The sequence below is a fragment of the Python bivittatus genome, unplaced genomic scaffold (genome assembly GCF_059951505.1).
Source record: "Python bivittatus isolate LINGU-HERP-01145 unplaced genomic scaffold, Pbiv_v1 ctg000080_np1212, whole genome shotgun sequence".
Taxonomy (NCBI): Eukaryota; Metazoa; Chordata; class Lepidosauria; order Squamata; family Pythonidae; genus Python; species Python bivittatus.
This window is the reverse complement of record NW_028277035.1, coordinates 37,048,844-37,065,626: the sequence shown is the minus strand read 5'-3', so window position 1 is coordinate 37,065,626 and position 16,783 is coordinate 37,048,844. Positions and strand designations below refer to the sequence as shown.

Sequence of the window (16,783 nt, the reverse complement as noted above, 5' to 3'; positions counted from 1 at the left end):
AGGGGGGATGCTTTATGTCAGTTTCACCAAAAAAGAAAGTGAAATCAACAGGCAACTATATTAAGGCCAGGGTTCAACCATCCTAGTTTATCAAAGCAGCAGTTTCTTCTCTAGATAGGATAGCTGATCCCCCCCACAACAAAAATAAAATGCATTGCTCCTAAATGTGTAAAAGTTAGGGTTAGCTTTTTCTTCAAACATAAAATTAAGAGACACAGAATCACAGAATCTGAAGGGGCCTTCCACCCCATTCAGTACAGGATCCACTAGAACATCTCTGATAGAGGGACATACAGCCTCTGTTTGAAAAACTCAAGTGAAGAAGAATTCATCACTTTGTATGTCAGCCTGTTCCATTGGCTACCAACTCACACAGTAGGGAGGTTCCTCCTGATATCTAGCTTGTCCTACTTCCTTGTAGTTTTACGCCATTGATTCTGATCCAGCCTTCTGGTACAATATAGAATAAGCACACTTCCTCTACATTGTGGAACCTTTCACACATTTGAAGACTGCTATCAAATCTGCGTAAGTCTGAAGGCAATAAACCTCACAAGAAGGAAGTGCTAAGAAGGAAGGAGTGTTCAGGCATACACCAAGAGATGCAGCAAGCAAACTAAAGGGCTCAAGTTCTCAAGGCTCAGAATATGAGAACCAAACAGGGAGAACTTGAAGTCCTAGTGTTGTGTGTGTTTGTGTGTGTGACAAATATGACATTGTTGGTATTACTGAAACCTGGTGGATTGGAAGTCATGATTGGAATATGGTACTGGAAGGATATAATTTGTTCAAAAGAAACAGATGCAGCAAAAGGTTTGCATCATACATAAAGAATAACTACAGCTATATGGAAATGCGTGACACCAAAGATGAAAACCCTGCTGAAAGCATCTGGGTGAATATTAACGAAAAAGAAATAATAACTACACTGTTATGGGTGTGTACAACAGGCCACCCAACCTACCAGAAGATATAGATGAAATCTTTACAAATCAGATGGTCAAAATGTCCAGGAAACACAGCTCTGTGATAATGGGGGATTTGAAGTACACCAATACCAGCTAGGAATCAAACTCTGCAGCAAGTAGGAAATTCAATGGGTTCTTGATGGCCTTGTAGACAACTTCATTGTCCAAAAGGTGGAAGAGGGAACTAGAGAATCAAATCAAATCAAATCAAATCTTTATTACAGTCAAAGACCAGCATAAAACTATAGAATTGATTATACTGGAGGCCTGACTGTTAGCACTTTCTTGCAGTCATTATGTGAGATGGGCAGCTATACAAATGTGATAAACAAACAAGGAAAAAATGGTTGAGGAAGTTGGAGGAGAATTGGGAGAGAGTGACCATGTGATTCTAGAATTCACAATACTGCAGCTACAGAGAATTGAAGATTAATGTTCTAGATTTCAAGAGTGCTGACTTCTATAAGCTAAGGAAAAAGTAGGAAGGATTCCATAGAATGGATTTTTTTTTCTTTCTAGGGTTTTTCTCACATGTGCAGGTCTGCTTGTTTTTTCCAGATCAACCGAATGTTGATCTGTTGGTGCGACAGAAACTGACCAACCAGCTTATTGCCCGAGCCTGACATAGGGGGCTGAGAGAGAGTGAGTGGCCCAAAGTCACCCAGCTGATTTTCACGCCTAAGGCAGAACCAGAACTCACAGTCTCTTCGTTTCTAGCCTGGAGCCTTAACGACTAGACCAAACTGGCTCTCTGATTCCATGGATGGAAATCCTGAAGAGAAAAAAAAATTAAGAGGATTTGGAAATTCTGAAAAATGAGATAGTTAAGGCCCAAACACAAACAATACCAAAGAAAAATGGGAGATGTGCCGATCTAATCTTATTGTTTTGTTTTTTTTACAAAATGATTAGATTAGTAAACCAAAGGAATACTGTTGACATAGTCTACCTAGACTTCAGTAAGGCATTTGATAAAGTTGACTACAGTACAGCCTTCCTGATAAAATGAAAACAATAGGGGATGGATGGATTTGCAGTTGGTTGAACAGTTGTACCCGGTGTGTGATCCTAATGGATCTATGTCTACACAGAGAGAGGTATGCAGTGGGATATTGTCAGGTTCAGCCCAAGAACAACAACGAGGCAATCCAGTACAGTTCAGTTCCTTTATTAGCTCACACCTAATAGACAGAATCTTGCCAGACTAAACCTATGCTAAAGCAACTAGTGGATGTACCCCGTGAGACTCTAGGGAAGGGCCAGACTCATCCTCTTCGTCTTCCCACACTCTTGTTGCGGGCTGAGGAGGCACTTGCTCTGGAATGCCTCTCCCCTCTCCTGATAACCTTGGACTTCCATTCCAGAATCTTCCCCGTGCATGCCATCCATTACAGATACCTCAGCATTTTCTTCTGGCCCAGTGGTCTTCAACATTTTTATAAATGACTTAGAAGAGGGAATAGAAAGGATGCTCAGCAAATTTTCAGATGACGCAAAGCTGCTAGGGGCAGGGGGAAGGGAGAGGTAACACCTCAGAAGACAAACCTAGGATTTAAAAAGACCTTGATAGATATGAATGTTGGTCTTTTTCCAACAAAATATATTTCAGTGGCAAGAAATGTAACGTTCTGCATTTAGGTGGGAAAAATCAGATGTATGGGTACAAGATGGGTGGTACCTTATTCAGCAGTATTACTAGTGAGAAGGATCTAGCTGTCCTGATAGACCACAAATTAAGCATGAGCCAACAGTGTGCTGCAGCTGCCCAAAGAACCAACACAATCAACCTAGGTATAATATTGAGATAATGGGAAGTGATCATTCCGCTGGTCAGACCACATCTGGAATACTGTGTCCAGATATGGTTGCTACAATACAAAAAGGATGTTGAGGTCAGAATGGAGAGAAGAGCAACAAAGTTGGTTGGATTTGGAGACCAAGTGTTATGAAGAAAGCTAAAAGAACTGGATATCTTTAACCTAATGAAAAGAAGACTAAGGGGAGACATGATAGCAATCTTCCAAAAGTTGAAGGCTTGTCAAAAGGAAGAAGGTATGGATTTATTTTCTGTAGTGCCTAGGGGAAAGAAGAACCAATTTATCTCAAAGGATAAATAAGATCAACAAGAACAATTGATTAAAAGATTATACCCAGATGAGAACTCAGTATTCTGGCTTTTATAATCTGAATCAGAGAATCAGCTCCTATGTCCTAAAGGGACATAACGAACACCAACAGTTGTACCCTCTGTTGTTAATACACTTACTAATTCACCAGATTCCTGTTTATGGGGGGAAATCCAAGCTCACATCAACATGCAAGAATTCAACATGGGGAGAAACCTACAGATTCTTCTCTGCTTACTGGCTAGACAAGCTACATAGACACTTCTCTGAGCAGGTTTCTCCCAGATATATAGAAAATCAAACTGAGACATTATTTTTGTGTATTGTTCTCCATTACCACATGACTGAGCAGTCTATGATGCCTCTAGGGAAGTGATGACATATGGTACTCACGTGTTTGTTGGCTGATAGAATTGATGTGCCTCTTATTCTAAAGGGGTACCTAGCAATTTGCAATATCTGATGTTTTGCATCAGGAGAAAATTCAGAGTCCTTGGACAATATTCCTCTACCGTGATTTCCTTTGAGTCAGGCCTCCCACCTTCAGATACAGGCATTGGGGTACACATTGTTTAATAGTATCTCCACAGGCTCAAAACAGACCAATTGAGTTGATGCTGTTTATAGACTTCAGGATGTCCATCATTAATTGTCCTTCTCTGGTTACTGCTTCTACACAGTATCTCTAAATTTTAATTCAAACAGTGGTAACACTCTTCCCCAGCAGCTACTCAAAATACATACCATTCACTGAAATGTTTAAGTGGCCATAATCACAGTTAAACGCCTTTCTATTTCCATCCAGAGGAAGTGGAATAAATTTACATGCCATTGTTAGTCAAGAATTCCTCTGCTAGAGCTGCTTATAAGATGTCACTAGTGCATACTCTGCCTCCATCTTCCACAAAGAAAGGGTCATGCTGGTTGAATTGGAAAGGCTTATTTGTCCTTTCAATTCCATCCTTCCTTTACACATCCCTTGACTGTTCAAGAGCATGATGTTCCTTCTATAGCAGTGTTTCTCAGCCTTGACAACTTTTAAGATGGGTGGATTTCAACTCCCAGAATTCTTTGTCAAAAGGAATGTCAATAATTCGTGAATTTATTTCACCTGGTAATCTTCTAGTTTATTCCTCTTATCCTCCTTCAACAAAAGTCTACAGTTTGAATTCCTGTCAACCCCCTCTTACAGATTTGCTTCTGCTTTTCCTGTTCCTTGTCTATATTTACTTTTGCTTATTTTAAAAGTCTATGGTTTCCACTGATGGAGTTTCACCTAATCTTCAGATCATCCAATGAAATTCTCCTTTCCTTTATCACCCCCAGGGCTAACAGATTATTTCACCTTCCTTTCCTAACATCAAATATGTATTTGCAAGCCTAGTGGAACGCAAAATAATATTATTTGAGAGAAATATTGATCCAGTGATGTTTTGACCATGCTTTGCTTGCTTGCTTTCTCTGGTATCCACCTCACTAAGTTCAATGCTACCAGATTCACCCTTTCACACATTCCATTTTCTTGGGATAATTGGCAACATGAAACTTCTTCATTCAAAAGCACTGTCACAGTTCTCTAAATAATTGAGATCCAAAGGCTATTCCTTTGCCAGTCAATACTTTTCTCTGGGTATCTAAATACTTTTACAGTTTTTTAATAAACCCTTGAGCTGGCAGTTTAGCATATTATTCCATAGTTACAGTGATAATGATCTATTCCTGTCAGGAACTAATGATATCCCTGGGTATGCCTAGATCATTTTAAATGATCCAGTGCCACTCCTCCAGTGGTGAGCTACTGACAATGGGTTATCCATGGTGTTTTCTCCTTCTGAGAAAGACTTTTCTTTGTATTTCATATGTCCCAAAGTAATTATTAACATCCTTTTGAAGACTGGGCCAATACAACTGAGTCCTTAAGATGACCTAATTCTTTTCCTCTCCCCAGAATTTAGACTCCTCAAAACAAAGAACAAGTAACTGGCCTGACTTCCAGTGAGGATTCATGGCGAACTAGACATCCCTGAAAGAGTGGGGATGGTATTGTGGCAGAGATTGACGGCCAGACAGTGAATTCTGGCTGGCAAAATCTGTCTGGAGAGATAGTGAGATTGCCTACATGTACTCCGGACAGCTGCTTCTCTTGAGTAGACTACAGGAACTGAGGTTTTGTGGCTGGCTCGTGAGTTGAGGGGCTGGGAGTTGAGGAATTTCAACCAAGCTCACAGCTGTAATGCAGCCTATATGGACAAAAGGTTCACCGAGCCTCATAATCACTTTCAGAAAATGTTTTTAAACTGCTATTTAGCTATTAGGAACCTTTGCAATGGCAAGTTTTAAAACACCAGGTGAGTCTCCTTCAATCCTTAGCAAAAGAGGTTTTAAATTCTGGTTTAAGGATTTAAAAAAAGAAATTCTTTTCTTTTGGAATAAACAGAAAAAGGGTGATTAGAACATTGATTTTGGAAAGTTACAAATGGGCTCGGGGTCCAGATGGATTTGAAATAAGATTTTGAAATTAATTATAAGAATCCTTCCGATGGGAAAATGCTGTTGAATTCTTAAAAAAAAAAAATGATAGGATGGGACCTTGAAGGTTGGACACTAGAGGGAACTGGAAGGAATGATTACAGTTAAAGGAGAAGAACACTTAAATTTGACTTACTAATACAGAATGGAGCAATATACTTTAACATTGGATGTACTGAAGGATACTTGTGAACAATGGACCCAGAAGTTAATCTTAAAAATGTCTGCCATTATAGATACTGTGTTTAAAAGATGCTATGGAAGAGGAAGAAGTTTTACTGGACAAGACTGAGACTGATTTGAAAGTGGATTTAAAAATGATAGGCTACAAGAATGATATGGATAAAGATGCTATGCTGGATATATAAAATGATATGAAACTGGCTGATATCTTAATAATAAAAAGGGATATACTAATAACAAACCAAAAGAGTGACCTGGATACTTTTCCTATATTGCAAAGAGTCTTGTTAAAGTTTTGAAGGATTTTGTGAGAAGGGACAAAGAAAAAATGAAAGAAAAAAATCAAGTTCTAGGACAGTATTTCAAGGGATTAAAGATCAAGATTGTTAAAAGGAAGGAATATAAAGTTGGTTTATTTGAACAGGTTAAAATAGATCGTTATCTCTGGTAACCTTTAATGGGCTTTTGCTGACCAGGACTAACAATGAGTCTTTAAAGATTTGTTTATAGATAAGAGATGAGATATGGAAAGAAGAGATCATTTGTTGTATTTTAAGAGGTGGTGATAAGTTACTAAAATTGTTTACACTTGTTATGAAGGGGAAAGTCATTTCTTTATATATTTCTTTTCTTTACTATATTCCTATTTTTTCTTTCTTTTCTATTTTTTTCTTTTTCCCTTTTTTGTGCACTTCTATTTTTTCTTTCTATTCTTTATTTTTTTTAGTTTGTATTAGTTCTTATCTTTTTAATTGGAATGTTTCATAAAATTACTATAAAAAAAAGAACAAGCAACTGGCCTTGGGCAGGATCACTAACTGGTACCATTTGCTTCTCTCCGTTTCATAGAGGCCTTTTTGCTATAGGGGCAGGACGCTAAAGAAAGTACAACAATGTTGAACAGTTATGTTAAGCAGCTACCAAGTGCAGCAAGGTGATACTTTTCCATTGATATAAAAATAATTGATTTGTTAAGATTTATATCCTACCATTTCTGCAGGAGCTCAAGGAGGCGTACACAGGTGTGCTCTGTCCTCTCAATTTTCCCCACAACCACCATGCTGTCAGCTAGATTGGGAGGTTGAATGTGTGACTGGTCCAATCATCCAGTGAGTCTCAATGTTTGTTTTATTGCAGCGTAGAGTATGGCCCACTGCTACTATAGGATGATCTTATTACTTTGTATTATTATGCAACCCTGAGATGTTTTTATAAAGGAGATTTGTGACACTGAATTGTGCTTAAGCCAACCACAAGCTGGTTTGACAGCATATCTCCTTTTGCAGTGGAAGAAAGTATTTTGCTCTCTCTGCAGAGACCAATCACAGAATCATCCTTGCCAATGATTTCGTGTGAAATTCAAGAACTCTGAGAGAGGCCCCAAATCAGGGCTTATGCAGTTCCATACTATAAATATCACACAGCAATGAAACTGTTTAGATTACCTCATGGTTAAATTTAGATGGAAAGCGAGCTTGTGGATAATATGATTCCTTCCAAGTAGTTGGCATATATGTCTTTTGTATGTAACTATGAGAACACTATTTTAAAACGAGGGCAGGGACAGAAACTAGCAGAATGCTACCAAAATACACCACTGCACAGACATCCATTGATTTCATCCATGTCTCTAATTAAGCTTGAACATCAACAGTAACGTTAAGAGGATGGGGGAATCATCGTTTATGAAGGACTTGAAGACTGAATGCCATAAAAATTACCCCAAAAGATAATTTCAAAGCCATCTTGTAGACAAAAAGAAGGGAAAGTGTTCTCTACAAACTTTTAGATGAAACATAATTTTCAAAACAGGCTTCTAAGCCATTCTTGCCAAAGGTGCAATAGTTTGGCTGCTCTGCACCCAGTTCTGCCAGCCAAATGCAAGTCTTCCCCTCAAATAACCACATATTTCTATATTATTATCCAATTCTTGGCCCACATGTAAACCTTCAGTTTGGGAACTGAAATTGGCTACGCAAACCAAAGCAATTAAGCTTGCATTAGTGACAGTTGCTTCCAAGTTAGATGAACATCTATCTTTTAGTTCATATTACTTCCGCTGAATAAAAAAATGTCAGGTTTTGTAATCTTTGGAAATATTCATCTGAATTCCCACTATGTGATGCAAAGAACAAATCTGTGTGTGATGGTTTCAGAAATGAAAACCTGCTAAATGCAAGAACAAAGACATTGGGAAATTGCCATGGTTAGCGAACAACTACAGCAGAGATGGCATGAGCTAAAACAAGCAGGGGCATGTTCAGGGATGTCTGGAAGCACATATCTCACACTCCCCTAGTCAGGAGGCAGCGCAAAACCAGAAATACATTTGTTTGTATTGGATGGTAGCAATGTTATCGCCCCTCCATTACAAGCAGCTGTTGGTATCATCATGCACAGATCCATCTAACTCTTCTCACACCCTTCAACTATCCAATTAACAAGCACCAGAGTGTTAGCTGCACTATGCGCATACAAACTTCCTTTGTTACCCTTCCTGATCAAATGATTTGAGATGGGCAGAAATTGAATGTTCTGTTTCCTTCACCAGCCACATACATGACCAGCAGCAACCAAAAGCAGGTCTTCAGATCTACTCCATCTAAGTGATAAGCAAACCCTGCTAGCTGCTTAGAATTTAGACCTTTGAATATGAGATGCCTTCATGGTATTGTCCTCACTGGAGAGGAGCCTCAGGTCCAAACAAAACAGCTGACATGCAGAGTAACAATCCCTACATCACTTGAATACTGACTGAAATGCAATAGGAGACAGGAAGAGTGCAATGATGCAATTTCTATGTTCCTGGGTGCTATAATTATCTGGCTGAAAGCATTGCAACCACGCAGGGAATCACTTCACTCAGAACAATTGCTACACTCAGAACAAAAGCTGAAGCCATGCAGCTTTATTTCAACCAGTCTTCAGATCTCCAAAAATTATGACAAATACAACTATTGTAGAAGCTTCATTTTATCGGCCAACTGCAAGTAGTTTCTAGGCAGATGCTGCCACCTTCTGGGAATACCCCTTATTAACAGGCAATACATTGATGTTGGTGCCATCACATTTCTTGTTCCTTCTAGTTTATATCTGAAATTTGACCTACAGATGATATCCTCCCCCAATGTTTTTTTTAAAGGGGTTATCTTAAATTCATGGTTATTTTGTGTAAACACAGCCTGTAAAAATGTTTGTTTATAATCTGTTGTAAGTGTATTTAGAGGTCACACATTCCAAATTATCAGTGGTCAAATTTCCAAACAAAAACTGAATACAGAACAGATACCAAAGATGAAGAAAGGTTAGTTACCGAATTCTATTGGGCCATTATATTCCCTCTGGCTTTAACAGTGAGACAAGTTTCTTTATGGAGACTTCCTGATGTATGGAGACTTCCATCTCATTTCTTGGCAACAATACATGAAAAGTTTGCCCCTTACTTTATTCTGCTAGAATGCTTCAGCTTCGCCATTTCATCTGCAACATGGTGACCGCCCCTCCAATACTAGTCAGGACAGTTTTTGTGAACAGCCCGGGCCAGCATTGATCACAGTGCTGCCACCTGGCAGAGCTTCCCAGGGATTTTAGGGTTAAATAACTCACATGAAATCTTGAGTTCCAATGAAGCAAATCTGAGCTAAGAAATTTAGTGTTCTTACATATTTGGCATTAAGTAAATGGCAACCAAACCCATCTCAAAGGACAGGATTGTTCCTTTATTTGGTTTGCACTGTTATGCAACTTGCACATATCTGAAGATTAACTATCGTCATGGTAAAATGTTAGAATACCATATTTTGGGCCTTAAATAGAATACAGGTGAATTTAGCATGTGTGTGTGTGTGAGTCCAGCACCAAACACAGAGATGATTAGTGTAACTATCAAACCCAAGTCCTTGCTCAAAGTCAGAGAAGGCTTCTTATACAACAGATGGTAGAGCCTTATCATGGTCTAACTAAGGCATGGATGTGCCACCTTTTGGGGGGAGTGGGCTGAGAGTCACATTTGCTGGCCTTGAGTCAGGTGCTGGAAGAAAAATCTAAACTGGTACAAAAATCTAAATTGTAAAAGTACAATTGAGAAGCAACTTCTGGAATAGCTCTGGGGCTGCCCCAAGGTTCCGGCAAGGGAACTGCCCCAAGTTCCAGAGCTGCAGGTTGTTACTTCTATTTCAACCATCAATTTGCTGAACTCTTTAAAGCAGCACTTTTTTTTTAACCGAAGTTTCAACTTTATTCTCAAAGAGACAGAGAAAATCTACACATATACAAAAAAGGCCACAAAATTAACTAAAAACAGACAATCCCATTTTATTAGCAGTTAGTTCACCAGGACATTACATTAGTGACACAGTTTTCTGAACCCAAAATGAGTTCAAGTACAGATTAAAAATATGGGAGAAAGACTTTTAAAAATATTCCCTCCCCTTTCCTCCCTCCCACCATGAGGAAAAAAAAAACACCCTTCCCAATGGGAAAACATACAGAATCTCATGCAAACATGACAAAAGGAATTCCCAGAGTTCTTCCTTTTAACAAGAAAAAAGAAACATTAAAAAACAAAAGCATCCTTTAAACTCAGATTTTAACAAGTTCTCTGTTACCCCGAGAGTGGTGTTTTCCGACTATTGCCGATCAACTTACTAAGTGAAAAGGCAAATGTCTCCTCCTCTCTCTAGCGCACATTAAATCACACCAGCATTTGGGAGCAGTACAAATTAATACTTTCATTACACACATCCTAAGTTTAATTCTTTTTTGCATGTCTCACTTTGGCAGCATTCTATACAATGTAAACTGCTACCTTCAGAAGCCAAATTCATGCTTACTTTAAATGTTCTATATCATTTTGTTATTTAAGACAGCAGTGCACAGGGATAATCATAATATTAATAATGAGAATGAACTTTTAGGTAGCAGCTACCATTGCCTCTGTAGACTGTCTTTTATAATAACTTCCTGAGGGCCATCATAAAGACAAGCAAGACTATTTTTTCACGTTATCAAATACCTAACTTGGTAGTTTGATTCCGGTGCCCTGGTACACAAAGGATGCACAGAGAAACTGTGCTCAACAATGGAAGTGTATGAGTCCCCTGGTCTTAAGCTGTGAAGGAAATCCCACCCACAAAGGACAAAGGAAAATTCACTGTTTTGCAGAAGATATTACATTGCAATTTCAGGGTTTTGTTCTGTTTTTTTGCACTGCACTCTACTCAGAACGTATTAAACAGGGTTTAAACTCTGTTGCAGAACTCTGAAGCTGTAGCAAAATCAACTCAGTACTATGCCTGGGAGGCAGTTATACAGAGGCCTTTTGTACGCTCCAAGCCAAAATTTCTCAAAGCAAGCTTACCATTTCTGATGTATGACCCATATCCCAAATGGACCAATACAGTCTTTTCATTACCGTGCTTCAGCAGTCCACCTTTCCTTGATGCTGCTCCTGTTTTACAGTGGTTTGGAAGGGGCAGCCTGTCTGACTTTGTGCCTTATTTCTTAAGGCTACAGATGTAAAATGCTAAGATCTTGTCATTCGAAGTCTGTCACTGCATCTACTTTGCCACTAGCCTTCTTCTACATCAGTGTTTTTCAAACATGGCAACTTTTAAGATGTGTGGACTTCAGTTCCTAGAATTCCCCAGCCAGCATGCTGGCTGGGGAATTCTGAGAGTTGAAGTCCACATATGGCAACTTTTAAGTCCACATGGCAACTTTTAAGATGTGTGGACTTCAACTCCTAGAATTCCCCAGCCAGCAGGCTGGCTGGGGAATTCTGAGAGTTGAAGTCCACATATCTTGAAGTTGCCACGTTTGAAAAACACTCTTCTACATCAACAGCTGTGGTCCACATGCAGAACAACTCTGGATGATTTGCAGCATAAGGGGCTATTCCATTGCAAGCTAGGTCTGCCAAAAGATGTAATTTTGTTCGTGCCCACCCCCACCCACCCATGTTCATTCTATCTGAAAAAGAAAATGTCTGTCTAGTTAAGGGCACTGGGAAGAAAGGAACTTTTCAATGACAGCACACTTTGCTTTCAGATGCAGCAAACTTTTTCATACAGAAGGCTGTAAGTAAAATACTGTATTAATTTTAAAAAGAGAGATCTCAAGACAATGTCATCTCCCCAAGTTTGATCTTAGACATGCCTCTGTCTCAAATGTACATTCATTACTGGTATAGCTGCCTAAACAAATAGGGAGAATAAACATAATGAAGGTGAAAAGTCACCTGTAATCAACTCAGAGAAATGGTAAGTCCTATAAAGAGGGATTGAAAGAATTCCAAATATTAAGTCTTAAGAGAAGTCTTAGGGGATTTGATAGCAGTCTTTCTGTACCTGAAAGCATGTCACACAGAGACAGATTCTCTGCAATGCAAGAGAGTAGGATGCAAAAGAATGGATTAAGATACAGAAAGGCAGATTTTATTAGGGAAAAAAACCCTAAACATTGAGATAAATTTGAATTTCAGTGGAACCAATTACCCAGAAAACTGGTTGGCTTCCCTTTTACTGGTTATCTTCAAGTGGAGGTGAGACAGTCAGCTACTGGGGATGCTACAGTTTAGATTGCTGCACTAAATGGTTACACTCAATGGCCTATATACAGTGGGGCAAAAAAGTATTTAGTCAGCCACCAATTGTGCAAGTTCTCCCACTTAAAAAGATGAGAGAGGCCTGTAATTTTCATCATAGGTATACCTCAACTATGAGAGACAAAATGAGAAAAAAATCCAGAAAATCACATTGTCTGATTTTTAAAGAATTTATTTGCAAATCATGGTAGAAAATAAGTATTTGGTCACCTACAAACAAGCAAGATGTCTGGCTCTCACAGACCTGTAACTACTTCTTTAAGAGGCTCCTCTGTCCTCCACTCCTTACCTGTAGTAATGGCACCTGTTTGACCTTGTTATCAGTATAAAAGACACCTGTCCACAACCTCAAACAGTCACACTCCAAACTCCACTATGGCCAAGAACAAAGAGCTGTTGAAGGACACCAGAAACAAAATTGTAGACCTGCACCAGGCTGGGAAGACTGAATCTGCAATAGCCAAGCAGCTTGGTGTGAAGAAATCAACTGTGGGAGCAATAATTAGAAAATGGAAGACATACAAGACCATGGATAATCTCCCTTGATCTGGGGCTCCACGTAAGATCTCACCCTGTGGGGTCAAAATGATCACAAGAATGGTGAGCAAAAATCCCAGAACCACACAGGGGGACCTAGTGAATGACCTGCAGAGAGCTGGGACCAAAGTAACAAAGGCTACCATCAGTAACACACTACGCTGCCAGGGACTCAAATCCTGCAGTGCCAGATGTGTCCCCCTGCTTAAGCCAGTACATGTCTGGGCCCGTCTGAAGTTTGCTAGAGAGCATTTGGATGATCCAGAAGAGGATTGGGAGAATGTCATGGTCAGATGAAACCAAAGTAGAATGTTTTGGTCTAAACTCAACTCGTCGTGTTTGGAGGAGAGAGAATGCTGAGTTGCATCCAAAGAACACCATACCTACTGTGAAGCATGGGGGTGGAAACATCATGCTTTGAGGCTGTTTTTCTGCAAAGGGACCAGGACGACAGATCCGTGTAAAGGAAAGAATGAATGGGGCCATGTATCGTGAGATTTTGAGTGAACACCTTCCATCAGCAAGGGCATTGAAGATGAAACGTGGCTGGGTCTTTCAGCATGACAATGATCCCAAACACACCACCTGGGCAATGAAGGAGTGGCTTCGAAAGAAGCATTTCAAGGTCCTGGAGTGGCCTAGCCAGTCTCCAGATCTCAACCCCATGGAAAACCTTTGGAGGGAGTTGAAAGTCCGTGTTGCCCAGCGACAGCCCCAAAACATCACTGCTCTAGAGGAGATCTGCATGGAGGAATGGGCCAAAATACCAGCAACAGTGTGTGAAAACCTTGTGAAGACTTACAGAAAACGTTTGACCTCTGTCATTGCCAACAAAGGATATATAACGAAGTATTGAGATGAACTTTTGATATTGACCAAATACTTATTTTCCACCATGATTTGCAAATAAATTCTTTAAAAATCAGACAATGTGATTTTCTGGATTTTTTTCCCCATTTTGTCTCTCATAGTTGAGGTATACCTATGATGAAAATTAAAGGCCTCTCTCATCTTTTTAAGTGGGAGAACTTGCACAATTGGTGGCTAACTAAATACTTTTTTGCTCCACTGTAGCTATCTCCAACTTTATTATTTTACTCTATGATTCTATGGAACTTCATGACCCACTAGATGGCGCTCATACACAGGGTCAGTGGAACCAATGTGCTGGAGCTCTAGCTCGACTATGATGGACTTCAGAATTGGAACTGAATTCACAGACAGTAATTGAAGAATTGCTAATACTGGTGTGAGAATGACTTTTGTCCTCAACAGAGTGACTCTGACCCAGGATAGGCCTTTGTCCTTTGGCAGCAATTATGGGAAGACAAGATCCAAGTTAAGAAGAAACCTTTCTTGCTTCTGCCTTTTCTCCTTGTGTTCATTCATGGAACTGGTGCTGGTATGATTGCTTCGATGAAAACCAGAACAAGATAACTGGTCTAGCATATTGCTTCCAACAGTTAGATTCTTTCCAGAAATCCTTAAGCAAAACAGGAAGATATTCTGGTGAAAAAAGCACTAGTTATTCCAACCACAATTTTTTAAAAGCTCTGAAAGCTTTTGGATTCCTGACAATCAAATCTATAAAAAATGCTTTCCATTAGAATTACTAACAAGGCTTTTTTTAAATTATAAAAACTATCCAACTTTGGATCAAACGGTAGTCAGACCAGTCCATACTCAAGTGCCTTTAATTTTTCCACTGAGATGTTTTTCAAAAGCCTCTGACTCTTGACACGACCTTGTCTTCCCAGCCCCCTCCGGACTGCAAGTTTTACATGCCTTTCCTATGACACGTCCAGCACACAGCAGTACAGGATTGAATAAGCCAAATGGGAAAAAACTGTGGTTCTGTTTACCTTGTTAATGTGGCTCCAAACACAGACGGCAATGGGCAAGTGTGTGTGTGCATGTGTGTGTACACAATACCATTAGCAGCATATTTATAAATTCCATACATACACATATACACACAAGTGAACTTAGTAAACTACAACGGGCGGGTTATCATAAATTCTCAGTCACAGCTCAATAGGACACATTAGACAGGAGGAAATCATTGAAAATGGACAGCCACAGACTTACCCTAAAATGGTTCTAAAAGAGATACACGTTATGATGACAAATCAACCAAATCCATGGGCCATTTTTCTCTACTGTCTATAATAGCAAAAGGGTGGGAAAATAAGAACCTAATACTTAGGAATACCAACTCTCATATTTATCCCTACCCCCACTCCAAAATGCTCAAAAAGAAAGATATTAAATACTGCTTGTTCAGTACTCAAGAGGTTCAGTTCTCTTAAGCTGTACTTGGGGTAACCATTAGACCAAAGCCTACACATGATGCTGGAATTTTATCCTCTTTTGAACAGGCAGGATGTGTGTACAGGAAGTAAAGATATTGAACAGTCTTAAACCACATCTCACATAATTGTATGTTGAAACCAGAGACAGGGGTATAAGGACACAAATTAAAGTATCTATTTGGAGCAAAGTCTCTTGCCAACATTGTCAGATGAAGTTGCTCACTCTTATTCATTCCACCCCTTTCCCAATATATTCCTAAATAAGAAGACAGAAAAAAAATATCCATCTGGGATAATCTAAATATTGCCAATACCAAAGTCTTCCATATAAAAACAAAGCATCTGTTTTAACTAAGAACTCTGCTCCAGTACACTATCTCAGTCCTATCTGGGTCTGAGCCCAAATTGCATAATTAGGTCCATGCTCGGAGCATGGCCTCCCTCTGGCTCCATGTTCATACTACCCATGTTGTTCTTTCCCAAACTCACACATGTGCAGGACTATTATTCTTGATCCTTGTTGAGTCCTTGGTTCTCTTGTGTCTTTTATCCGAAGAGAAGGAGTCAGTTTGCTGTAATACTATTCCAGATATTGGAACTAAAGTATGAAGAAAACTCAGATCTTTATGAATCTTCTTCACCAAAAAGTGGCATTACAGTCTAGGAGGTACACCTCAATACTATCAGTAAAGCTGGGCTCCTGGGCAACCTGGCAGAAGTAGATGTAATAGTCCTGGCTTGGCCCTGGAGCACCGCAGTAGGTCTCAGATGGTTGCTTTCTTCCAAGCTGCAGTGTTAACCATACTGGTGGTTTCCCACTGTCCCTCAAACATCTTGAATGGATATTGCTCAAAATGCTTCTTCCCTGTTGAATATCTCACATCTTATCACGTCCTGTTGGCTTGGTGTAGAGGTTTGAGATCCTCCCCATGGATCCATTCTACTATTGCTTAATACAAGAGATAAGAAGTGGCTATCTAGTGTTCTGGAGTTCTTCCCGCAGCCAAGTTGGCAGTGTCTGGCCAATTTTATACAGTAGCTTGGATAGCTCTATGTTGTGGTCCCTGTAATAATCCCTCAAGAACGCTCTTGACTGCAAGAGGAAAGAAGAAAAGGATAATTAAATGCTACGGTTAAATGCAATATAAGATGAAGATGCTACACTAGAGGGGACAGAGAATACAAAGATGACCAAGGAGCAGTTGTCTCACCTGAAAAATAAAGCACATAGCAATAAACCTGCAAAATGTGTGTGTGTGTGTGTGTGTGTGTGTGTGTGTGTGTGTGTGTATCTACCTATCTATCTAGCCTATGTTTGGTGGCTGAGTATTCAATGAGACACACTACCCCATGGAGGCAATGCAGTGCCTCACTGATAAAATGACACAATTATCCTTGATAAGCCACTTCACATTGTACTGAAGCCCCTTTGATGCCACCAACAGCTGACTAAAAGAATGAGAAGTTACTTCTGTACGTGCACAGCACATGAAAAAAAACCCGTTTCAATTATTGGATGAGATC

At 39.6% G+C, this 16,783-nt stretch overlaps 2 protein-coding genes and 1 long non-coding RNA gene across 3 annotated transcripts in view; 1 reads left to right on the top strand and 2 right to left on the bottom strand.

Moving 5' to 3' along the window:
- SYNPO (synaptopodin) overlaps positions 1-6,984 on the bottom strand; it is a 179,529-nt gene extending 172,545 nt beyond the window's left edge. Inside the window, exon 1 of the mRNA XM_088133856.1 lies at positions 6,796-6,984. The gene's annotated coding sequence lies outside the window, so the exon portion shown is untranslated. The remainder of the gene's footprint in view (positions 1-6,795) is intronic.
- LOC148216666 (uncharacterized) overlaps positions 1-16,783 on the top strand; it is a 47,812-nt gene that overhangs the window by 12,665 nt on the left and 18,364 nt on the right. The window lies entirely within an intron of this gene.
- Positions 10,054-16,783, bottom strand: part of NDST1 (N-deacetylase and N-sulfotransferase 1) — a 36,594-nt gene continuing 29,864 nt past the window's right edge. Inside the window, exon 14 of the mRNA XM_007423963.4 lies at positions 10,054-16,352. Within this exon, the coding sequence (XP_007424025.1) occupies positions 16,233-16,352 (120 nt within the window). The 3' untranslated portion in view covers positions 10,054-16,232. The remainder of the gene's footprint in view (positions 16,353-16,783) is intronic.